General features: G+C 41.4%; 1 protein-coding gene across 6 annotated transcripts in view; it reads right to left on the bottom strand.

Annotated features, from left to right (window-relative positions):
* Dgki (diacylglycerol kinase iota) overlaps positions 1-26,857 on the bottom strand; it is a 438,758-nt gene that overhangs the window by 152,470 nt on the left and 259,431 nt on the right. For all 6 annotated transcript variants that reach the window (XM_051151727.1, XM_051151728.1, XM_051151723.1 and 3 more), the window contains 5 exons: positions 17,828-17,883; positions 16,703-16,765; positions 13,457-13,530; positions 11,838-11,949; positions 1,090-1,289 (listed from right to left, as the gene is read on the bottom strand). In XM_051151727.1, coding sequence (XP_051007684.1) covers positions 1,090-1,289; positions 11,838-11,949; positions 13,457-13,530; positions 16,703-16,765; positions 17,828-17,883 — 505 coding nt within the window. The remainder of the gene's footprint in view (positions 1-1,089; positions 1,290-11,837; positions 11,950-13,456; positions 13,531-16,702; positions 16,766-17,827; positions 17,884-26,857) is intronic.

The raw sequence follows: 26,857 nt of genomic DNA, 5'->3' as shown, positions 1-26,857 counted from the left end.
CTCCAGCAAGTCCAGGCTCCGCAAGCAGAGGAAGCGCACTTCTCACGCCAGCCTCAGACTTAGAAGCGGATGCCAGAAGCCGATGTGCCTGGAGAGCGCTGTCTGGCATTCTTCCTGAGCATATGCCACCTCCATGGAGAGAGGTGACAGGAGCGGTGGCGTCTGCGTCATCAGATATTCTGGGAATTTGTGCAGAGTCTCACCTTGACTTCATGAACACATGGCAAAGCATGCCCCTTCCTTGCAGGCACCTCCAGGAAGCCAGCCATTCAGTACAATACGTAACCATGCAACACAGAGAGCAAACAGGAGGCGCACCTTTGAGGCCTCTCACTGTGACAGAGAATGACCCAAGACTAAACCCTGAAACGACCTTAGGCGTAGTGACAAGATCTCTAGAGAGTACGCAAAATGATGACCCACATCCTCTTCTCTCTCCAGCTACATCTCCAATCCCAAGCGGGCAATTCAGCCGCTAATTTGAGTAAAGTGTACACTAGGAAATGAACACATGTTCAACCTTACCTATTCTTTATCGCCTTACCTTGAATCAGTTTATTTAAAACACCTAGAAAAAGAAAAGAGTGTGGGAAGGAAGGGACACCTGGCATTTAAAAGTAGACACAGTCAGTTGAATTAAGTATGGACCAGAGATGCTGCCTCAGAAGGCAAAACTGAGCTGAAGCATCAGAGGACATGGGACCCCAGTTGGAAAGATGGAAAAAGGGACCACTCGCTGACACACAGAACAAAATGAAATGTAAAAGGATGCCTGTAACAGACCTCCATAAAGCAAACTAAGTATTAAAACCAGTTCATCTGAACACAGTATACACCCAAGAGATCAACAAAGGAGAGCCATCAATTTTACATATAGCCAAGTTTACCCAAAAAGAAGGTTAAATAACTAGAAAATAGATGAGGTAAGAGTGCACGTGTCCCCATGAAAGTGATCTAGGGCCTATGGTGCTTTCCTGATTTTTTTCCCCTCCCCTTTCTAACACAGTGAGGTCCCCAGACCATGCGCATGCTCCTGCAGTCTGCTTTCCAGTGTCTCCACATCACCCAGGAAGGCAACCACAGACTCACTCATTGAGCAAAGGCATAGAGGTTCTCCGCTTGCTCTTCTGTACCATGTTGGCCTGATTCCTCAAAGAGATCCGAATCATCGCGGGCGCCAACCTACACGGTTCCCCGTCCACTTGCATGGGGATGGACTTGTAAGTGAGGAGCATCACTTCCCGACACTGGTGCAGCCTTTCTCCGTGGCCCCCGACTTGCAAGGCAGCCTGTCCAAATAAGGCAAAGAGAAGCCAAGAGTCAGTGAGTGATACTTCAGAAAGCCACTCCCAAACTCAATGCAGATAACGAACAGCCTTTGATAAATCAGTAAAAGTCATTAGCCAACAAGAACTTGAAGAAATCATAGCTACAAATAAGTCACAAGGCTTCTGAAGAACTGTACCATGTATTCTCAGGTATAAATCTAGTTACGGCTGTGCCAGGGAAAAAATGAAGACATATTTATGTCTCTTTCATGTTGGGGTTGCATGGCATGCAGGCATATGGAGGTCAGAGGAAAACCTGCAGGAATTTATTTTCTCCACCATGTAGGTCCCTGGAGTTGAAGTGGCAGGCTTGGCAGCATGTGCCTTATCTGTTGAGCCATCTTGACAGACCTCATGCAAGACTAATTAATACAAAAGTTTTCCTTTGCATAATCTATTCCCACTAAGTAATTGATTTCAGAGCAATAAATAAATAAAAAAGCACATATTTTACCAATTTCTAGATTAAATTTACTAATGCTTAAGTGTACAGCCTACCCTTAGTTAATCTTAAAACTTGGACAAGACTTTTTTACAGAAACCTCTTCAAATCATTTCAAATTTGGCTCAGTAAATAATGTGATAAAAATAAACAAAAGTGAGTTATCTGGAAACTTGAAGAGCTCAAATCTAACCCCATTATACTTATGAAATCAACACTGTAACTAATTTTGAAAAACAAAGGCCCAAATATAATTAGAATAGTGTGAGAGAAGACAAAAGAACAATGGAAATTTTACCATCCTTACTAGACAAAGAAGCCAAATACTAGTGTGTGCATGCCAACACAGATGATGAATGGAAACATAGGAAAAAAAAATTACACTCATTCCTCTGAGGACATGGCCTTGTGGATTTGACAATATAATTTATTGAGTAAATGATAGATAATTTAGCCAAGGGTGCTAGGAATAGTTGTCAGTACATATAGAAAAATGTAATCAATATAATGTTCCATATCACACAAAGAAGAAATTATATATATTATATATACATACATGTATATATTGTATATACATACGTACATCTCTCTGTGTGTATATATACACACACACTGTTGTTAGTGATGATCTTGTTATTTTTTTCTTATCAAAAGATGTTACTAAGCAACTAATTCTGACCTTGAGCCCTCAACTCACCTGCTTCAGCCTTTTCAGTACTGAGACTGCAGGCCTGCACTACCACACTTAGCACTACAGTTTGGATCTCCCGTGTCCTCTGAAGGCACATGTGTTAAATGCTTAGCGTCCAGCCCATGGCATTATTGGGAGATGGTAGAGCCTTTAAGAAGTGGAGCCTTGTGGGAATAAGGCTAATGTCATGCCTTTGAGGGGGTTTTCAGGACCCTAGCACCCCTCTAGTTTGCTTTTTCTATCACGTGCCCCATCACTGTTCACTGCCTTGGCAAAAGCCCAAATACAGTGCCCAAGCGCCTGCTGACTGAAATTGTGAGCCAAAACAAACCTTCCTTTAAAAGCCAACTATCCCAGATATTTTGCCACAGTAATGGAAACCTATTTTCTAGAGGCCTCTAGGGCAGTGGTTAATCCTCCTCTGTGCTTTCATTCCCTCTAGCTCCTTGACTCACACAAAGAGCCACACAACAGGCCCACTCCTCATGCAGTTAATTAACTCCCTTTCAGAATCCTGGCTCCTGCTTCACAACCCTCATGACAAAGGCAGCCAAAGGCCTTCTCAGGCTGCCATGTCTCTGAAATTCCATCGCTTAGCTAACGCCCTGGCTCCTTAGGACTAAATGGCACCACTCTCTTTCTAGCACCAGAAGTGACAGGGACTTTGTGAGCCTGGTGCGGTTCATCTATAGGCTGTCCTCTTTCCAGGTCTCCTAATATTCACAATGTCCCACACAAGCTCTTGCAATCGTTCTCTTTCCATAGAGCTATTTCATTATGTTTTATTGCTCCCCCCCCCCATTTCATCAAGGATTAAACTCTGAACACCAGCGTGCTAGAAAGTCTCACTGCACCAGATGCTGTGGGAAGTCTAAATGACAACAGTAGCAGTGGTTCTTCCCAACGAGTGTCCATATAATTCAACATTTACAGAGAAGCTACGCCTGCTTCCATTTCCTCCGATGGGACTGATTTGAGTTTGTTGCTATGGGGCTCTTTCAGCACTAGTGCTCTATGGTTCTAGGCTGTGCCTACTGGTCAACAATATTGTGTTCTCAAATGCAACTTCACCCCATCTAGAACCATCCCTCTTTCTCTGTTTCTATGTTCCATGGGATAATGTTCAGTAACTGTCAAAATAAAGTACAGCAATTTAAGAAAGGAAGGGAGTTTATCTGAAAACTCTCGTTCTAGTAATTGCATAAGAAATCTAAAATTCACCAAAATTTTACTTGTAATGTGTTTATGGATTTCCTTTTAAGGACAAGATAAAGACTTTGAAACACTAAATACCCTTTCTCACCAAGAGTACTTATATGTGTGTGCCTTTTTTCATCTCTGCTCAGTGGACGTAGATTCTTACCAGTACCAACAAAAGGTCACGAAGAAAGAAAGAAAGAAAGAAAGAAAGAAAGAAAGAAAGAAAGAAAGAAAGGGGAAGAAAAATGCCCAAATGACTTCACAGCCTTTAGAAAGACATTAACCTGAGGAACTATGACATAAGTTAGGCGATAATCTCTATGTTTTAAAGCTACTTAAAGAAATAGTCATTACCTTAAAATCTGTAATATCCCAAAAATTAAAATAGTGACAGAATCAACAATAAATCCTGAGAAATGGGATAAGGCAGATTTTTATAAGTCTAGGAAAAAACACATCCTACTGATATTTTTAACTCTGAACTGTTAGTTTTAGTCATTTACAGCAGACATGTTTTTTATCTTGTAAAGGAAGAACTGAAAAGGTCATGTGAAAACAATATGAATTAGCTTAACAGCAAAACATAATTTAGGTTATATTCGACAAATCATCTACTGAAGAGATAATCAATGGATCTTGACATACAAAGAAGAAACCATGATCCAAGGGGAAAAAATGAAATTATCTCACAGTAAAGCTTAGTAGCAAATTGGATTCTGCAGGAGGAAATGTGTCACTGAAGATGGAAACAGGTCCAGATCGATAGAAATTATTGATCTCAGCAACACAGACAGGAATGATTCGTCTTATTCCACCTTTTGTCAGACAGTAAATAGCAAAGTCTTTAACTGATGCATAGGGAAAGGAGAAGAGAGAAGGCAGAACATGAAAAAGTCAGCCTTAAGATTCATAAAACTCGGTGACATTAACACAGAGCAAATAGAAAGAAAACTACTGCATGGTGCGCGCGCCATCACCAAAGGATGGTGTTTTCTAACTGATCAAAACCATGAAAGCCATGCATGGCAAAAGTTCATTTTCCAATGTAAGTCAACTAAGGGTGAGAAGGGAGGGCAACTGTTTGCTTTATTAAAGTGGGTACAATATAGTTACAAAGACCCTTGTCAGGGAAAAAGCAAGGGGAGAAGAGAGAGTTAAAAGGGGGTTACATAAGAACACACAGCAGAAAATGCAGAAAAACACAGCTTCACCTTTCCCTAAAATGCCTTAGACTTCTAGATAAATACATACTAAAACCACAATTATGTTGTCCAAAGCCACTGTGCGTGGTGCAGTCTATTTGTTTATAAACTTACGGAGAGGGGGAAATCACTGCCTTCCTGACTCCATCAAGCTCCAGGGAACAGTTCCAATCTAATGGTCACACTGATGGCCTGCTTAAAGCAAATGGCTCACCAGAAAAAAAACCAAAAGCCACAATTGTTTAAAGGGGACAGGTAGAATTGGGGAGTGGGTTTGAGAGGAATAGAATCAAATATGGGGGAGACTAACCCACATACTATATGATTGTGTGTTTGTGTGTGTGTGTGTGTGTGTTTATTATATATTTGTGTTTTGGAGTTGTTTTTTTTTTTTTTTTTTTTTTTTTTTTAGACAGGGTTTCTCTGTGTAGTCTTGGCTGTCTGGACTTACTTTGTAGACCAGGCTGGCCTCAAACTCACAGAGATCCACCTGCTTCTGTATCTCCGAGGGCTGATATTCCAAGCATGTGTCAATGCACCTGGCAATTTTACAATTTTTACTAAGAGTTTTAAAAACATTTCTGTCATTGAATCATGACTCTCTTCCCTGGGAATTTGTCATAACCACCTGAACTCACAGAGTTTACAGACAACCTCAATTAAAGAGGCATTTATGACACCAAACATCAGACACATGAAAACTTCATAAAGGAATGATTATTATTTAAATTGTGATATGCTTACATATTCAAGCATAGGTTGCCATTTGTAGTGCAATTTTTTGATAATGATTAAATAGAAAGAAAGCCACTGTGGCAGGTAGAACAATGTCTACTGCCACACTGATGTAATTGTGTGTGAAACTCTGTGTGTAGTTTCGTTGCTTTGTAATGACAAATCCTGAGGAAGAAGGCATTGATTCAATGACAGAAGAAGAAAAGCAAAAACAACAACAACAAAAAACCCTCAGTAAAAATTATAAACCCACTTTTAAAATTTTATGTATGCTTTCAAATATACATAAGTCACTGAAACAAAGTCACTGAAAGGAAACACATCAGAAATCAGAATATTCGCAGCTCTCTGTGTTATGATTAGATATGCTATTTGCACTTCAGTTCTTACACTAAGTGTGTTTTTAAGTGAGTAAATACTTAGCATTTTATTTTCTAAAAAAGTCTAAGAGATCACATTATGCAGACATATAATACCTCAGCCCTGGGAATCTTTCTGTGCATGTTTGAGACTCACCAGCCCTTTGCTTTTCTCATTCAGAAACGCAAAGGAACTTACACATTTTTAATTTCAATTAACAGGGAGATCAGTGTGCTTTCTTCAAAGCTGAGGAGCCGGAATCACAAATGAGGGTCCCACTTCCTACATGTGAATCATGCTTTGAACTGTCTTGAAAAGTTTTAAATTACATAGAAACAGACTCAACATAAAAGGCCTTTCCTAACCATAATAACAAAAAATTGTGGCAGAAGCAAATACAAATTACAATGCCTGATTATGGGCTCTCTAAAACCCAAAAAGGCAATCAGGGTACCCAGTACCCAGTGAGAAATCATCTTAATTAGCAGGAAGGCATCGCGACCAATGGAGCCGACTGAAGACTTCTCTTTGAAGTTTTCAATTACAAGATAAACACTATGAAAGAAATAGGTTTTTTGCCTATTCCAGTAATTTTAAATTTCTTTCCAAAAATCAGCCTGAGTTTCCTGTTCTTGGATGTACTTAAATTATAAGCAATGTACAAAATATTTATTAGTTTATTGTATAACCTTGAAATATGTAGGCTTTAGTGACTCCAGACATGTCAATTTCTGAGAAAAAAAAAAAAAAAAACAATTTGCTGGAAAACACTTGACATACTAGTTAAGATTTTAAATTATATGGAAGCCAATTTAAGTATATATATTCAAAAAGAGTATTCTCAACTACTTATACCATTCTATTTAGACAGTCATCTTAAACACATGCTTATAATTTTATATAATTTACCTTCTTGGAAATATAATCAATAAAATAGCATCAATGAATTGAAAACTGGAGGACTAAACATAAAATTCTTTCACAGTAAATGAAAAAAAAAAAAAACCTACAATACGATACCATTGGATGAGTGGTGTGAACATTTAGAAATACGCTGCCAGGGTTATTTAGAGAGTACACAGTGTTCAAGAGTATACAGCTTTTAAGTGTCGACTTAAACAGCAATGCAGAGTTAACTCTGGTTTTCTAAGGTAGGATTGTCTGCCCCGGGAGCAAGTGTAGTCGCTCACATTGGAGTCTGTAACACAGCTGACACTATCCCATGTGACTTCATCCTGTTCATGTTGTGCACAGAGGAAACTATAAACGGCATGACATTAGGAGTCCATTACCTCTTCATCAAGTCCCATATATTAGTTCCTTCCCCTCCCCTCCCTCCTGGCCACAGGATGGCAGAGAGTGGGATTTGAGAGACTCTCCAACACCATCTCTCCAACCTACAGCGATTCCCTGACTTCCAGCCACTGATTTTCAGCTGTCCGTTTCTAAGTATGCCCTCACTGCCTACGCAGATTTCGGAGCTCAGTTCTTACGTGATGCTCAGTTTCACGGTGACTTATTTAGTGACTTCATCCTCTGATCAACTGTCTGCTACTAGTAACGTCCTAGGATTCATTAACCCTCCTCTACCTTTTACAGTGGGTCCCTAAGGCCAAATCCTCTGGGACTCGCCAGTCCCTTTCACCTTCTTACTTCACACTTGCTATATACTCATCCATGTGGATGCTGATGCCAATATGATGATTTGTCTACTGAGCCCCAGGGGTGGAGATTCAGGTCACCTCAGATCGGATTCCAAGCACAGGTCTGCTCATGCCCAACCCTTTGGCAACATCACTCCCCATCAGCAGCTTAAAGGGGCTGTTTCTGCCCTGTTTCTCCCCATGGCTGCAGTTTTATTAGTTGTACAGTCACTGAAGCCACCACCTGTAGCTCTCCAAAGACGTGAGCTCAGGCTGGCTACTCTGATGGGCCACTGCACTCTAGAGACTCCTGCCTCCTGTGGGACTCTTTGCCAAGAGCACCACCCAACTGACACCCTTGCTTTCCCTGCTTCTTTCTTGGCTCTCTTAGAATTTATTGCATCACTTTTAGTCTGTCCTCCATCATGGAGCTATAGGCACCCCAAAGTCAAGGCTTCTCATGTGCCCCATTCCTTCACCAATCTTACCTACTAGCTTGCTACTTATGGGCACACCGCTTGTGAATTCACTAATATTTATAGCTGACGCTGAACGGAAACAGGCGCTTCTTCAGTATTACTTTGAATTTATAAAATTGCCATCGATTAGAGGTGACCACTGTTGTCCACTTCCTAAATGCATCACGTGTCTAGAAATCTCCCCTTTTCCAGAATGCTGAGCTCCATTCATTTAGTAAGCTGTATTTGAACAGCTGGGGGTATGAAGCGCTTTCCTCGCACACAGGTTAGAGTTGGCACACTGCACAGGTGGAAGTGTACCATTTGCCACTCCTATCTGCCCCTCTGTTCTCCTTCCTCTGTCTTCTTGCCTATCAAGCTAATACATTTGGATTGTGTCTGTGGCTCCCCTATCTTTGGTCTTTAGAGAGGGTGAAAGAGAACAATCCAGTGACCTCGACAAAGATGCTGTCCCTACAACACAGCCTTTTCCTACTTAATTAGCAGGCTGCGGTCTGCAAGAATTCCCCTTCTTTACTACTCTGTGTTATAAATGATGCACATTTGACATTGCATCTTCACCTCAGGGGAAACCAAGGGCAACACAAGTAACGAGTCCTACCATTAAACTCCTGGTTAACTCAGTTTATATCGACTGCATCTCTCTTATTTAGACATTGATTACACAAACATAAATAAAACCACTAAAAAGGGGGGGGGGAGGCAGTGGAGGGAGAGTGCAAAGATCCTGATGCATAAAGCAGAAGATAACTAGCCATAGGACACTGTAAAGAAAGTCAGCACATGTAATGCCTTAGTGTTGAAAAAGAGGCAAAGGATGCCCAAAGCTATGTTTGATTAAAGAGATCTTAAGGCAGGAAGCAAGCACGGGAGACAACAGTGTTGAAGAACCAAAGAGAAAATCATGACTCTGTTGGCCGGGTGTGGTGGCCAACAGGTGTCATTTTAGCACTTGATCCTCAGTTAGTGGAACTGTTTGAAGAACTTATGAAATCTTTAAAAGGCAGAGCTTTGCTGGTAGAAGTACGTCACTGGGGTGGGTCTTGTGGGTTTATATCTCTGTTCTACTTCCTGTCCTCTCTTTCTGTTTCCTGTGTGTAGACAAAAATGTCAACAGCCATCTTCCTGCTCCCACTACCATGCTGTACTGCTCTTGCCGCGATGGACTCTACCACTCAGGAATTCTTCTTTCTCTAAGTTGCTTTTGGTCATGGCGTTTTAACACTACAAATACACCAGCTAAGGGTCTAAACCTTGATCTTGAGGACAGTGAGGAAGGGTAGAACAATCCTTTGACCACTCAGGCCCTAGTAAAAGAATGTTAGCACTCTGGCAGTTCCTGATCCCTCTGTATCACATGTAGCATGGTGACACTGTGGTATATGGTAACAACTCAATCAACTTTCACTGGATCAAGGCAAAAATAAGTGAGAAAATACACAGGAGGACTGTTTCTGTGTGGGGTGTATTATACACCAGTACAGCATGATACCTGCAGTAATTTTCCCTTCACACATACATTCTGAATTTAATTCTATTTTGTCCTTTCTATTAGTTCAGAAAGCTTTGGTGATAAAGAATGCTCTATGAATCCACGGCATACTTTCTTTATCCATCTTCCTCCTTCTCAGAAGATGAATTTTCAGCTTGCCTGCCCTGTCATCTTCCATCTCATGTGCTCATGAAAAAGGTCAGTCTCATCTTTAGGGACCTCATCAAAGGAAATGACTTACACTCTTGCCATAATTTCAATAGGTTATTGTGTTAAAGTGATTTCATTGGAGGTTTCTGAGGGAGAAACCATTGTCGTTCACAAGATGGGCAAAACAAACGAGGCCTATGTTCATTGTCAATCTGACAACTTCTGGGCGTTCCTGTGGGTAACTATCCCCTCGTTACATCTATTGAGGTAGGAAGATCTATGAATGCGCAGTAACACCATTCCCTGGCTGGGATCCTGGACTGTGTTAAGCAGGGAAAGAGGCCGAGTAGCAACACACGCATTTACTGCTCTGCTCCCTGATTGCACACGCAGTGTGATTAGAAGCTTCATGCTTCTGCTGCCTTTGGCCCTGAACGATGAGCTGAAACACGCTTGCCTGGCGTTCCTTCTGTCAGGGTAGGAAACAAAGACAGACATGCTTTTGCTTATTCAAGTAGAAACATACCTTCTGTCCTTTGGTGGACAGACGCTATCTCAGGCCAGTGCTAACTCAAAGTTACAACTGGAGGCTTATTTCAATTTGTACAAGCTATGAGTTTATAATAACAACTTATATGATGCAACATAAAATCATAGTTTTTATAATTCTTAATTGCTCAACCTTAGTTGAAGTTGAAAGAGTTTGAAATGCAGTTACATTATAAATTCAGTTTTTTATATAAACACACAATATTGAAGTATGAAGTGCAGTGAAAGCTTTGGTGTCTTTAAAAACTCGGTTACGTTATATAATCATGCTTTTGCTTTAATCCCAGGTGTGGGATATGGGGCTGATTCATTTGCCTCATGAGGGCTCTGAGAGGGGCTCTTTGCCAGCTACAGAGAGTTTAATTCTGAGGACTCCAGAGAGGGAATCAATGCCAGAGCCCAGAATGTGCTGGAGGGTCTGGGAAAAAGGAATGCTGCTGCTCCCCCTGCTGCTCCTGGTTGCTGTTGATACAGTTTAACGAGAAGTTGGACTTGTCCCAAGGAACACAACAGTCTAACCAGGAGAAAGTAGCTATTGAGAGCTATGCTCCTTCTCCCCACTAACCTTTCTCTCCTACCTGGTGTCGGGGTATTGGAAGAGACTGGGTGGAGAAGGGGGAAAGATATAAGAAACCAAAATAAAACAGATTTTTAAAGTATGCCAAGAAGCGATGGTTACCCTGTAGCGATCGACCAGTACTAAGGTGGTCATAGGGTGTTTTTACCATTTATAAATATTTTGTGGCAACCCATGCTAAGTGAACAAGATGAAATTGAATATAAATTACTAGTTTTTTAAGTTAAATATTCATGCCCTCAGTGAAGCAGGAAAAGCATCAATCGAGTGCTGTGGTTTCATGTGTCAAGATGGCTTCACGAGCACGCAATGTTTTATTTCCTATAAGGTAAGATAGAAACAAATAAAATTGATTTATTTTGCAGTTCAGATGAATATTAATAGGTTTTCAGACTTAAAGACACATGCATGTTTATCCTAAGCATTTCTGTATTATGTGGAGCTTATAAGTTGGTAAACCAAGAACAAAAAAACTTTTTTTATTGAAAATAGTTTTTTTCATACAATATATTCTGGTCACAGTTTCTCTTACTCCTAGATCCCCGCCCGCCTTTCATCCTCCCAAATCCATACTTTTTCTTTATCTGTCTCATTAGAAAACAAACAAAATGAAATAACCAGAATATGACAAAACAAACAAATAGGAAACAAAATCAAAGAAAAAGCACAAGAAGAAAATACAGACACAGAAGTACACATATTCACACACAGAGAAATCCCATAAACATACAAAATCAGAAAACATAATATATATAAGAAAAGACCTGTAAGGAGAAGATCAAAATGTCCAGACAAAGAATTATTAAACACCCCCTCCAAGTACTAGTGAGTTGGCTTGTGGTCGCCATCTATGCTGGGCACGGGTACAAACGTTATGTGTGGTCTGTGCATCTAGTCAGACTCTGTTGAAGAAAACTCGTTTTGTGAGAGGTAAAGTATACTTGTGCTTTACACACAAGACTTTTCGATAAAGTTGAGATATTGCTCACCAAAGAGGCCATGGTGAAGCCAATGACTTCAATGTAGCCGTCGTCATGGCGCTGGGGTTCAAAGTCATGGTGATCTCCGGGGTTTCCCCAAGGCATTGTGCCAGCACAATATCTGAAAACAAGGTAAAAGCCAGTTAAAGATTCTTCCTTCTTCTCCTGATTAGCACTAGGAATTAACAGGGTTGATGTATACATTCACCAAGGTCTCCCGCAGTATGCACATGACTATACAGGAGGTTTATGCTTCTACGTGTCAGTTTATAAATAAACCTTTAAAATTAATTTCTACTGGGACTTGATGCTTATTAAATGTAAGAACAATTTCTGTTCTCAATGCATACCTTCAAGTATAAAATAATGATGCTACTATTTCCAAGGTACCACAACCTTGAAAAAAAGCCGCAATTTAACAACAAAAGCATCCTGTGGTACTCATTTTTTCCCTCCATTTCTCACTCTAGAGTTCATATTATTAATTATCCTTAATAATTCTCTTAAATGAAGACAAATTCATGCTAGTATAAAAGAGAACATGAACTAAGTTGGCAATATTTACCACTGCACAGGAAATAAGACAAGAAATGCCCAGAGGGGAAAAAAATGAATGAAAATCACTTTAAATAAATAAATAAGGGAGGAAATAAAGTATGCTAGGCACGGTGATATATGCCTACTTTTCCAGTACAAAAGAGGCCAAGGTACAAGAACTGTGAATTATATATTGAGATCTTCTCTCAAAAGAAAAGAAAGAAGGAAGGAAGGAAAGGAGGGAAGGAAGGTGAGTGGAAGGGAAGAGAGAAGAATGAGATGAGAAAGGAAAAAGAATGAAATTATAAAATCAGAGGAGAAGACACATAAGGAAAGAAAGTTGGGAGTGAAGAGGAAAATACTGTACTTTAGTAGTTAAGTCTTCTGTAAGCCTTCTACTAAAGCCATGCTGACCCATGCTCCTTGGAACTGACTGGCCTGAGCACTTCCAAGAGCAACCTGGAGACCTCAGTAGGTTGACCTAGACATAAATTTCTCTAGCTCTCTCATTTTCCTTAAATTCGGCCAAGATCAGCTTATTTGCAGTCTAAGCTGGTTGGTAGCAAGCAAGGAGGGGCTATGGGCCATGTCTTCCAGTGTCTGGGCCTGGGAACCTAGAGTCACATTTTATGCCACTGAAGTGATGTGCTTATTTTGAAAACAGCCAGTCCTGAGTGCTCCTTTCTCCTGGTGCACAGCGGTTCCAAAGAGCACTGAAGCCCTGTCTGTAACATGCCTCTCTGCTGGATGCCCGCATCTGGAAGAGAAATCCATACTCCTCGGGTTGGATGTGTTCCTAACAGTTTTCAGGAAACTGAAAGCAGGGTTCTATTCACATCTGTCTTCCCTTGAGGCTGTAGGGTGGGTGTGGGACAGTAAACGAGGATTACATGAGACCTCTGGAGAAAAGGCCCGAGTCTCTCAAGGCTGGGAGGAAGCCAAACAGGAGAAGAAAACTAGCAGGCATGGAACTGTTAACAGGACATTAAAATGAGGGGTTTCATGGACTATACCTGAGGTGTTTCACTTCTGAAATCAGATGTGATTCAGGGTTCACACCAAGCAAAGGCAACGGTATGGATAGCGCTTACCTGGGAATATTTAAAAATACTATACACTGGAACTTCAGGTCCTGGATCTTTGGGGTGAGATCTGTCCCATCACACTGCAGCAACCAAAGCAGAGAAAGCGAGGCTTCTGAAGCGGTCATGAGTCTGAGGGTCTCATCCAAGATGACTGAGTCAACAACAGCCCAGAGCATGGCATTCGGCCCCTTGCCCCCAAGTGAACGCCACGTGCTATGGCTGACACGTATGCTGAGGCTGACTGGAGAAGAGCCATGGTCTAAACTTTACTTCTGTTCTGACCTCATATCAAATAAAACTTCCCGTTGACCAAGGCGATTTTTATCTGCTCTATATTCAAAGCAGATGCTTTTATCCACTGCCTTGAGCTACTGTTATAGATATTTAGACATAGAGGGCTAACGTTTAAAGACTACGCACACCTCAAAGATGAAGGTCTCAGTGAAGCTGGCAGCATTCCCCGCTGTGATCCATCCAAACATGGTGCGAATGCAGCCATTTGTTTTTTGCCTTTTTTCTCCCCCCCCTATTGGAGATAATGTCTATTTTGAAATCAGAAGATATGTTTTGAATACACAATCTGAGAGTTATTAAGGAGTCTGTTCTAAGTTTGCATCACCTGTACCAGATCTTTTGTTTGCCACAGGTGAAGCCAGTGTTCTAGATGTAATAGTTCATAACCAATTGCTTGACACTATTTTCTCTTCTAGTGTTAATGTACACAGTCACACTGTGCACACACTGTGTACATTAACACTAGAACAGAAAATAGTGTCAAGTGATCGGTTGTTACAAATCTAGTCTCTTACAGAACTGGGCGGCACTTCTGAGACTAGCCTGTTGGAGTTTGGACATGACCTTGATGTCAAGGGCCTCTTGGTCATCCCACCTCATTAGCCTTGGACAATAAATTGTGTTACATGTGCATTTTTTTTCTTAGCACTTTGCATTTTCTCGGCCTAGAATTCATATGCACACTTTATAACCACTTCTGCAGTACAATCAAGATACTGACCTTCCCTGTGACAAAGATAAGATGGTCTGTTTTATGTACACCCGATGTAGTCAGGCTGCAAAGCATTCCTCCAAAAGGCTCACGTGGTGTAAAAGCCCTGGTGCTAGGCTGGTGGAACCACTGAGGTGTGACTGCATCATGGGGATGCTATTTCATTCATGAGTTCACACCGAATGATGTTAGAAGGCGGGGCCTACTTGGAAGTAGTTCACTCAGGGCTTGCTGTGAAGGGTGAGGTTGTCCTGGCCAGTCATTCATTAGTTAGCTTCTCTCTCCCTCTTCTGCCCTTCTCTCCTTCCCTTTCCTTTTTATTCCCATCCTCCCTTCTTGGCCACCATGAAGCGTGCAGCTCTGTTCCCCTAATCTTTTCTACCATGATGCTGGGCCTTACAACAGAGCCAGAAGCAACAACATTGCATTGTATGTGAGCTGAAATGCCCTGAAGGGATGCCCAAGTTAGCTAATGCCAGCAATCCAAAGCTCTTGCCCCAGATGATGTAAGGGGGCTCATCTTTCACGGACACTTTGCTACAGGTTACAGATTTTATGTTTTTATGATAAGCAACTGAAATCATACAGTGCTCTGCGTACTCATAAGGTTACAGTGAAAAGGCATAGAAGCTCTATAGTAAAAATTAATAAAAGGTTCAAAGCAGGGCACATAGCAATGCTGATACAGCAGCAACAGCAGCTTTGCAAACGTCTGCCTATCAGGTTTTGATAATTTCTCCTCTTTCTCTCCTTTTGAGACAGATTCTCGCGACGCTGTCCAGGTTGGCCGGTGGCCTTGAATTTACATCCCTTCCAGCTCAGCCTCTCAAATATCTGGGACAACTGACAGAAGCCTCTGTGCTGAGCCTAGCATTTTAAAAATGAACACTTCGTCCTTTAAGAATGACTAGGTCATTTCTACTACATTAGTCCTGCATGTACTGGTTTGCTGACATTGCAATCATTATCAGAGGCCCACAAAATACCATTCTATTACTATCATTAGTTGTTTTGTTTTCAATTATCACTCCCATTATTTTTTTAATATAATATAAAAGTAGCTATGTGTCGTTTAAACATTTTTCTGAACTTGGTAGTGCAGGACTGTAATCCCAGCACACAGGGAAAGTGGAGAAACAAAGATCAGGAATTCTGATTTTGACTAAAGTCATTTTGACTAAAAAGAAAGTTAAAAAGATAGAAAGCGGTTCAAGAGACACTGTCTCAACAAAGTGCAAACAGCAGAGACACGTGTATTTAGAAGCAGATATATCTCATTCTGTAAACATAAGTGGGTCTCATAGCAGGACTGCTTCCTGAGTGCTAAACACTGCTTTTCATCTTAACTATCCCGTTCTCCTCTATTATTTCTCTAAATCTCAATAACCTAGTATTGCGTGTTCTCTATTTTCATATATATGTGCACACACATGTGCAGGCACATACACATATTGTTCTCTCACTACATTTCTTTACCTGCCTCATGTAAATGGACAGAGGCATTGCTGTATTTCTCAATAGATGTATTTTTAATCATTCAACCTCATTTTAATTAATTCTTACAAATATGCAAATCAAAGCTATATCCATTTCTTCATAATCTCAGTTATTACGAGAAACAACTTGCTTTTCCTAACTAATTTTATGTGCCACCTAGACAAAGTTAAGTCTACCTCTCCTTTGCCTCCACTGGAGACATAACCTGGGTTAGAGACTTAAAACAAAATAGTAGGAAACATCCACTCAATATGAGGAGCCTTGACCAGGCTGGAAAGCAAAATCAGGGCAAAATAATAATAAGTGTATTGTTCGAAAATGGAGACTTCATCAGAAAGATGAGCTAGCTTTGGAACAATTGTTAGCTAAATATCTGGTTGTACTGTAAGAGCCAGCTCATTGCATTTCTTCCAGGAAGATCTTCCAAGTCCCATCCTGAGGAGAATGACCATTCCTCTGTTGCCACTTACTGCGCTACCAGTTTCTTGTATATGTGATCAGATAATGGTCCGGGTATCTATAATGACTATATGTCCTTCTGCAATGATTATGTGTCCTTCTCCATTTTTTTCTCCAGTCAGAGACTGACACATGGTGGGACTGCATGTATATCATTGAATGAGCTGCACTACATGATTTGCATAAACTGTATAGAGCCCATGGGTTAATCTGTATATCAACTGGCATTAGGGGACTGTGACATCCACAGTCACATGCAAATGAAATGAACCCATAGCATCAATACTCACGACAACTTTGACGTGTTTGGATAGATCTCTAGAACTTCTTTGTAGGAAATCAGAAAAAGCTGCCTGCACCACAGGGGAAAGAAGAAAACAATTCTGTTGTGTGGTTTCCACCGAATCCTTGCTTCAGCATGATAGACATTTCCCCCAAGATTCCATACTATGGAAAAATATAAAACAAATTCTCCTTTGGTTAAACCCAAGGTAAAATATGGCAGTGTCTGCCATGTGGAAAATCTTCTTTGTTTTCAGACTATAATCTATAATAAGACTTAAGATTATAGGAGACGAGTGCAAAGTGGATGATTCCCAGAGTCACGTGGCAGATCTCTTCTGAGGGGCCCTTGTGAACATTCTACCTATCCACCCAATGCCAAAACCACCCCTAGGAACACCCCTGACGAGTACAGAAAGGTCCACACTTTGGTCTCCATGTTCTGCCAGTTTCTCATCCAAGATCACAATCAGGGATTGTATAATTGAGTTGGCCTGTGCACTAATGCGTGTGTCTGTGTGTGTGTGTGTGCGCGGGCGGGGGAAGGGAGACAGTCTCATTTTGGGTGGCACTCCCCTCTCCCTGGACAGGGGATCCCGGATTGAAGAGGGTAGAGAAATCAGTGTGAGCAGAAGCACGTGTGCACTCATTGCTTGCTCTCTGCTCTTGACTGCGGATGTACTGCGACTGCTACTTCTAATTCCTGCCACCTTGAAGTCCCTCAAGTGGCAGAATATGAGCCAAATAAACCTGTTCTTTCTTACATTGCATTCGTCAGGAGAGTTTATCACAGAACCAGGAAACAAAAACTAAAACATTTTATATTTTTCCCATCTAACTAGTCTTCCCAATTCCTTCTTTGACATCTATCTTGCTCACTCTCTACAAAGTCACTGACTCCTGCGGGGTTTAAATTTTAGGCACAGGCTACAGCAACTGCCTTGCTGATCACTTAACTAGAAAACATCGCTTCTCTTTCATTCCTTAGTGAAGATTCTAAACAAGAACTATATATAAACATAGGCGGAATCGTCTGGTGTCTGCATTACTAGTTATGAAGGGGTAATTTTTTTCAGTGTTTAGTGAATTGCCATTAAATAATATTAAGAGTTATAAAATGAAATAATACTTACCCCTGCATAGAACATTTTATTTCGAAACCGACTATTGAATTTCTCTGGATTCGCTTCTGTGAAAGAGGAGAGGTGTTTCTGTTACTGGGCCTTTATGAGTGACTGGTGCTCTCTCTCTTGAGCCTGGCCTCCACTTTGAAGACCCACTAGATCCAATCCCAACCCCACTGTTACCATTTCCCTCAGTTTCCTCTGTTGCAGGCCAGCTGTAACTATCCAGTATGAAAAAAAGAAAAGTTCAGCTGAAGTCACAGCCTTGCTGTCAACTGGCAGTGTGCGAGGAACACTGATCATTAGGCCCCACCTATCCCAGGTGCACCCACAAACAATAAAACTAGAGATTAATTTTTAATTTCCTTTGAATCAGAGGTATTTGGGACAAGCATGGACAAGAAACGAAGAAAACCGGGCGGTGCGATTATTCTCATTGCTGCCTACGAGGGCGTGGCTTCTGCAAACTATGTATAAAAGTTTCAAAACGTGATTAAAGAGGATAGATCTAAATAAGCATTGGCAAACAATTCTTTTCCACATTTTGAGAGCACTCTGAACTACTACCTACGCCTTTACTTGAGATAGACCTTGGAAGAAATGGAAGTGAATGAGAGGAAAAGGGAGGGAGGGGATAAGAAGGTGGAAACCGAGATAAAGGGTTGTAGAGAGGGAGGGAGGGAGGGGGAAAGGGGGCTCCGCATAGACTCCTCATATTACAGGAAGATTCAATATAAAGGATAATTTAATTTTCATTTTGACTCTATGTGTTATTTAGCTCAAAGAGGCAAAAGGATGAATTAATTCATATCAGAGAATTTCCACAGGAACTTGGGGGTTTAATAAATGTCAACCTTACATACAGTTTCCTCAAATGTTTCTTTCTAATACAATCCAATGTTTCACAAAACGACCTACTATCTACCTTATGTCTATCTACCAGTAATTTCTTTTGGGGGCTAGGTCTTTCTCCTAGCCATTTCTAGAAAGCAAGGTGACTGGAGGAAACTTGCCCAATCCTGATGCTTCCTTATAGCAATACTCCCAGCTGTGTAAAGGAGGAATGTAGGAGCTCGCTCACACAGACTGGTCCTCAGAAAGCACAGAGGCTCTCAAGCCAGAGCCCCGCACAATGCTTACTGGATTGTTTTCACAACTCTTAGAGTTGACTAATAATCGTCCATGACAGAAACTGGGTAAAGAGTTGCAAACTTGCCTAATAAGAGGAGAGTGTGCTTGTAGACTGGGTCTCAGCAGCTCACGTCAGCTATACAGTTTCCGAATCTCAAAGATTCCTTAAATACTATGTTGTGCTACTCAACAATATACTCTGATCCTATACACAGAACAGAGCAAACTGTTATGTGGAATAATAAATAAAACTATAAAATGGTGTTAGTTGCTCTTCGTCTGTTACGCTTGACCTTTAAATTATTGTTGCTGTTGTTGTTATCATTGTATTATTATCAGTCTGTGTGTGTGTGTGTGTGTGTGTGTGTGTGTGTGTGTGTGTACACCTACAAAGCCCAGAAGAGGGTGTCAGAAGCCCTGGAGCTGGACTTACAGATGCTTGTGAGCCCCCTGATGTGAACGCTGAACTCTAACACTCTTAACCACTGGGGAATCTCTCCATCCCTGTGCTCCTGATTTGTTTTGAGTCAACTTGCCTGGCTTCCATTCTTATTTTCAGTTGATTCAGCTCTCTTGTTTTATGAAACCAGGGGTAAGTTGAGAATCCTTTTTCTTTTTTTTTCAATGTGTATATAGTCTCTAGCTCAAAACAAACAAACAAACAAACAAAAAACTAGTCTAGCTATCCAACAAGTTGTAATGAATAGGAATGTCAGCCAGCCACAGTTTTGGTGTAGAACTTTCTTGGCATATTGATGCCCCACAGCCATGAAGTGAATCCTAGCCCTAGCACTAACATTTATGTGTTTTACAACATATGTCTGGAAATATTCACATCTCTATGTGGTCTTTCTATGAGACTCGATTTTTAATAAAAACTAAAAAGATGGTTTTTCTCCAAAGATAGATTATATTTCCCACAAGGCCACCAAAATGGGATAAAAATGATAAAATAAACAGTTTTTAGTGACAATTGACACTGCAGATAAAAATGGTCACCCCTCAGATATAATTTAGCTAAGACTAATAAACTTTTAAAACAGGTCTATTGAGGCTCCTAACATTTAGAGAGCTGTCAAAGTACATATGCTGGAAGGAGTAGGGAGTCACTCACATGCCTTGGCCTTAAGGGCGTAAGAGGAAAATCCTGTTAGGATAATGAATTTTGTACATAGATAGTGGGCGAGCACTACTCAGCCACATCCTTAGCCTCGTTTTCTATCTTTGCATCTACTGTATAAGCAAAACTGAGACTCAGAAAGACAGGTCACACAGAGCTTGGAGGAAGCTCAGCCTCCTGCTGGAACCAGGCCACCTCCCACCGAGGCCAGGCCATAGAGAGAGCAAAGCAGGCAGAGGAGGCTGCAAGACAGCAGGGCTCAGCCATTTCCACTCCATAGACGGGAAGACTGGGTGACTGGCGGTGCTTACGTGCATCATTCAACATTGCTGGGCCTTCAAGGAGAACTAAGAGTGTGAGCCCTCCGCTCTACCTTCCATACTGCATCAAGAAAGAGGAGCAGGAATAAAGATTTGGGAAGGGGTAAGAAAGTCCAAGGGTTCATCCCTTCAGGAAGTTGTGTCTGTTCTGCATGAAAGGCTAACAGTACTGACACCACGGCTGGAAGGATCTGTGATTAACTATATGAATTCCTGGGTTATTCCCTTCTCATCCTTCACAAAAAATGGCTGGGAGACAGCAAGGTCCACTCCCTGTATTTCTCCTCCACTATTCTCCAAACGCCATTTATTGATTTGCTTATAATTCTCTTAGTCAGATCCTGGAATGGGCTGGATGGAACCCCTGCTGAGGGTTTGACAGGGTGACATACTGTGACACTCTCACTGAGAAGCCCTGGGAAACATTTTCAAACTATTCAGATTGTTGGTAGAAACCATATCCGGGAGGCTGCAGAACTGAAGTGTGTTCTTCTTCTTCTTCTCCTCCTCCTCCTCCTCCTCCTCCTCCTCCTCCTCCTCCTCTTCTTCTTCTTCTTCTTCTTCTCTATTCTCTTCTCTCTCTTTCTCTGTCTCTCTCTCCCCCTTCTTCCCTCCCTCCCTCCCTCCCTCCCTCCCTCCCTTTGGTGGCTGCACAAGGATTCTCAAAACGGAGGCTGCCCGTACTTGGTGGGTTCTAATCCCTGCCACAGTCGAAACCAGCACACCACGTCCTCACACATAAGCTCTCTCTGATTTCCCATTCTGTCCTCCTCTGCTGCCTTTAGGAGCTCACATGACTATGCTGGATCCATTCAGATAACCCAGGATTGTCTTCTGATACTGAAGTTAGCGTCACCTATCTGAGCAAAGTCCCTCTGTCACATTGGGCGACAACCATAGGCAAACCCCTAGGTGGCAACTGCCTCGGGAGGCAAAACTGCCATAGGCCACCTTCTCATCCTCATGACTCATGTTGCTCCTAACTGAAAAGGGTATTCAGTACCTAAGATGTACAGAAGTGTCCCCATGCACTGTAGCATCGGCTGACAGCCCACACCCATAGTTAAATAACTCAGGGAATTGTTAACACACTGTTTTATTGCTGTTGGTCTCTATCTTACACCACCACATCCCTCAGAAGGCCTGGCAATTCCGTTTCATGAAAGGCACACACAGAAAGTATGTTGGTCCACCTCTTCAGATATTCCATTTATAGCCAACTGCTATAATTCAAAGATCACATTCTGATATTCTAAACACGCACACTTGTAAAGATTTTTAGCCATAGCCAATTGGTGGGAAAACATCCTAGGTTACAAGCCAACTCCTCTCTAAAATAACACATGTAAACAGAAAGAAAAAAAACCATTTTGGTGTAGAACTCTCCCATGGATCTGAAGGAGGGTGAGGATGGGTTTAAGGGAGTCTGGAGAGAGGAAAGAGAAGTGGGAATGGAATTATATTATAATCTAAAATGGGGGGAACTATAGTTCAACAGTGCTTTTAAAAAGGCATTGAGGTTTTCTAGACAATATTTCAGAAAACTTGCAAGCTTAAAAAATGAATAAATGTATTTATTGTGTATACACTTGTATAGGTTCATGTGCAGCATGTGTGGGGACTTGTCCTTGGAGTTAAATTCCACCAGATCCAATTTTGGGTGACTGTGAGCTGCCCAATACAGATGCTAGAAAAGAAATCCAGGTCCTCTGCCAAAGCAGTAAGCATACTTAAGCACTGAGCTATCTCTCCAGCCCCGCATGCCATTTTCTTTTCAATATATAGAATAGGAGATAAGAAATCCTATACTTATTATATAAAAATCATGATATCTGACTCTGTGTTTCTCCTAAGAGACTCCAAGTTACAGTTGGGGATTTTGTTTGTTTGTTTGTTTAGCACTTTACTTTTGGACATTTTTGGGTGGCTTTTTGTTTGCTTAATTTCATTTTCATTTGGGAGGTTGTTTTTTGTTTTGTTTTGTTGTTTTTGTCTACATTTTCCCCTTGTAATAAATAAAAGGTTTAAATCATTGGTTAAAAAAAAAGAAAGAAAGAAAAGAAAAGAAATCCTATGGTTTTAATTTTCTAATCAAATTCCAAATACCATCAACATTTGAAATAAGTAATTGAAAAGATATTTGTTTCATAAACAATACAATGTAAATGTACTATTAATGGCCCTAAAGAAGCCTTAGAACCATCATCGTTAACCATAAAGATCCTCAGTCTTCACTTCACTGCTTGAAAGTGGACAAGGATCGGTTAACATCTACTATGTGTGTCTGTCTGTTTGGGCCCAACTCATTTTACTCCAAGCTGCCTTTGATGACATGCTAAGAAGGAGATTGACTCACACTGGACATGGAGTGACATGAGTCCAGATGCATGTACACAGGGAAAATCCTCCTGACTGTTCAGAACTGGATCTGCGTCTTAACCTGAGTTTTCCAGCTCACAACTACTGTATCTAAGCATACACATATAGATTCCATTTGCTTCTCCGTATCATATGCTCCCTTCACTCCCGTTTCAAGTTCTTGACTGGCTCCAACAGATGCAGTTTGCCCAAGGCCCATTAAGAAGGCATTTTTAAGTATTGGTATTAGCACATTCACAGAATACTAAACATAAACACTATGTAACTTGCACCTCTTCCATACTTTTTCCATTGAATGCTTGTCCAATGTTTAAACTTGTATGTTTATATAGGTAAAAAATGAGTTTTGATATGTTCATATGTGCATGTGATGTATTTTGATCATACAGACCCTCCGTTACCCTGTCTCCCTCCCTTCGTTTTCCCAACCAGTCCCTCTTCTGCTTGCATGACTTTCTTTTTCTTGTGTGTGTGTGTGTGTGTGTGTGTGTGTGAGGGAGAGAGAGAGAGAGAGAGAGAGAGAGAGAGAGAGAGAGAGACAGAGAGAGACAGAGACAGAGACACAGAGAGACAGAGAGAGATAGAAAGAGACAGACAGAGATACAGAGAGAGACAGAGAGAGACAGAGACAGAGAGACAAAGACAGAGACAGAGAAACAGACAGACAGACAGACCCAATGAGCTTTGAGTTTTATTAGTGCTCCTTACAAGATCATGGGTGAGAATTTGCTTATAGGAACTTAAGCACCTTACTAGTGGCTACAACGGTGAAGAAAATGTCTCTCCCTCTGCCAACAACCCTAACTGCCTCAGGGAGGGGACGGAGCCTTGAGCCTCTCCACAAGAGGATGCAGATGGGCCCACGCTTGTGCAGACCTTGTGTAGGTAACCATAGCTGCTGTGTGCTCAAGAATGCAATGACCATTGGTGCCCAGAAAACTGGTCAGCGAGACTCCACAGCTTCCTCTCACGCTTGCACTCCCTTCAATTTTAGTACTCCGGAAATCCAAAGCAAAGTGCCATAGTCTATGTCTGCACTTACATTACTGCCTTCAATTCAAATTTTATATTAAAGAAAAGCATTTCCTTCTTCTCAATATCAATTCCTATTAAGAACATTTTACAAATATCCTTTACCTTGTAGAACGTCTTTTTTTTTTTTTTTTTAAACCAATGTCATTTTTCAAGCACTGTAGAAAAGTCATTCAATGTGCTTTCCCTTCTCATCTAAGTCATGCGGAGGAGAAGCGTGTGTGTTTCTCTGTGCATTTCCTTCCTGCCGGAAATGATTTCACCTGTGTTAGCTCTTATCTATTATCACAGTGCTCCCTTATCATTCATACAAATTACCTTTCCCCTTTTTTTGGAAACGTCTTCCACCTCTGCCACCAGTCCTGCTGAATACCTGTACTTCACTGTCTGCACAACACATCTGTATTGTATGTCCCTCCTATTGGCACTTCTTTCTTCTTAATGAATGGGTTTTATACTCTGGTAGAACATTCCGTTACTATAACAAACACTGATCCCACTGGACTGTGAGCTGGTGATATAAAAATAAATAAGATGCAATCTTTTCTTCTTATAGGGTTTAGAGAGGGGGAGGTAGGTCTGAAAATAAAAGTCAAGACATCCTCAGAAGTGACGTGTATGCCAGGCGTGGTGGCTCACTCCTTTAATCCCAGCACTTGGGAGGCAGAGGCAGGTGGATCTCTGAGTTTGAGGTCAGCCTGGTCTATACAGTGAGTCCAGGACAGCCAAGGCTACACAGAGAAAGCCTGTCTCAAAAAACAAACAAAAAACAAAACAAAAAAAAAGAGTGCCATGTGTGAACCTGGGCTCACTGTCACTCCACCTTTAGCTGCAATGTCATCCCAGGCAGTTGGGGGTTAATATCAGCTGAGTCAGCTCACACAGACACTTTGCGTGCTTTGATGGGTTCTTTTGCCTGTGCAGTGGTGGGGTGACCATGTGTTCCAGACACAGTACCCTGAAATCATGAGTAAGCTTCATACATAAACTCAAGATGGAAGGACGGTTGGACATAGTGAGAATTTATCTATGACAAATGGCCTGAGCTGCAGTCCTTGACCAGCGGCATGCCGGGTGCCTCAGCATCCATCTTCAGCCTGGATGAAACTCAGCAAAACCACTGCACATAGCCGCCTCTTAAAGGAGATCTGTCTGGTCATCTGTGATATGAACCGTGGAAGTCACAATCCTCTGTGTCATATTATGTGCATGCCTCTGTATGTTTAGTGACAAGACAAGTCCTAAATCAGACTTAAATGTAGCCTCTAATTTTAGAGTGTATTTCTTGAATGTGTGCATAAGGTTCGGCTCCCCTGAATCACAACATCAGTGAGGCAGGAAAGCGGGAGTGGATGATCTCTGACTAAGTTTGATGCGTCTAATATCCATGACCAAAGAGTGACAATCTCATTCACACGGCTGGTAGAATGAGGCCCAAGTTTGTCACTGACAGCTGTGACCACTGCTAACATGCCTAAACATTAGTGTATTCTAATATTTTCTATGAACTCCTTCAAGCACCGTGACAGTGCAGCACTGATGAAAGTACTGGGCAATGCTCCAAGTGACAATGACATGACCAATCCCATTACATCTCCAAATCCTCTCCCAAGCACTGCGCTTTCTAATGCACACGTAGCAAGAGTTCATCCAAGAAGGCTTTGGCCATTTTAGGAAGACTCGGCATTCCATTTCCAACCAAGTGGGGCATGCTTTCAACCCCATCAAATATGGAGACTCAGACTGTCACATGTACTGCCCCCTCCCTGTCATGACAAAGTCAAACAAACTACTAAGCCTGCCTTCACTCCCTGCCTGACTCCCAACTGGTAATTCTAAAACCATCTGCATAGCAAAGATTCTAATGAACTGCTCCAAAATAAATGTGATTTTAAAGCCGGGCGTGGTGGCGCACGCCTTTAATCCCAGCACTCGGGAGGCAGAGGCAGGCGGATCGCTGTGAGTTCGAGGCCAGCCTGGTCTACAAAGCGAGTCCATGATGGCCAAGGCTACACAGAGAAACCCTGTCTCGAAAAACCAAAAAAAAATAAAAAAAATAAAAAAAATAAATGTGATTTTAATTGCCCTTTCTAAAAGAAACGCTATGTAAGTAGCTACACTAAGAACTGTTCATTTGATGGGATGTTTCCCATCTATGCCAAAATTTCTCTCTGCGGGTACATTTTTCAAATTCTGCCTTCATGCACCTGCTATTTGTTACCCATTACACATAGATGGCTCGGCATACCTCCTACTGAGAATAACATTTTTCATGACATTATCAGGTAATGTGTAGCAAATTATACTTTTGTCTTGAATCCTCATCTTACAAGTGGGTGGAGCTCACAACATCCCCAACCCTAGCTGAGAAGCCATTGGCAGGTAAGAAAGGGAAAGTGAATCTTCTTTGGAGGTATGCCTTGGGAAACGTTGTCCACGTACCCATGGGTGGCCCCACACTTGTATGCATGTGGGCCACACTCATTAGACTCAGTTGCTAAGAGGGGAGAAAGGAGAAGACACATGAAGGTGAGGTGGGGGTAGGAGATATGTTATGGGCAGTGCAGGGGGAAAGGGAGAGAAGAGTGGGTGTGCATATAACTAAAATAGATAGATAGAGATAGATAGATAGATAATAGACAGACAGATGATACATAGACAGACAGACAGACAGACAGACAGATGATAGATGATAGATAGATGGTAGATAGATAGATAGATATAGATAGATAGATAGATAGATAGATGAATGAACTGGCTGTCAAAAGATAAATAAAATGTTAAAAAAATAATCACTAAGTCTTAGCAATAAAATGTTTGGAATTTGGCATGATTTAGTCCGTTGGGGTCCTTTCCCAAAAGAATTTTCGTAAACCACATTCCTTTGTATTGTGGCACATCTCTGTGTTCCCTCATTCTGATGAATAAAAATCCCTTCCTAGTACAAAGGTGAATATCATTAGAACAACTTTCAGAATTATTAGGCCCCAAATCATGTTCCATTGAGTGAGCTTACGCGGGGCCACTTACTCAGTCGGGCCTCTTTTAACCCCAGGA

The sequence above is a fragment of the Acomys russatus genome, chromosome 10 (genome assembly GCF_903995435.1).
Source record: "Acomys russatus chromosome 10, mAcoRus1.1, whole genome shotgun sequence".
NCBI lineage: Eukaryota > Metazoa > Chordata > Mammalia > Rodentia > Muridae > Acomys > Acomys russatus.
This window is presented reverse-complemented; position numbering and strand designations above follow the sequence as displayed.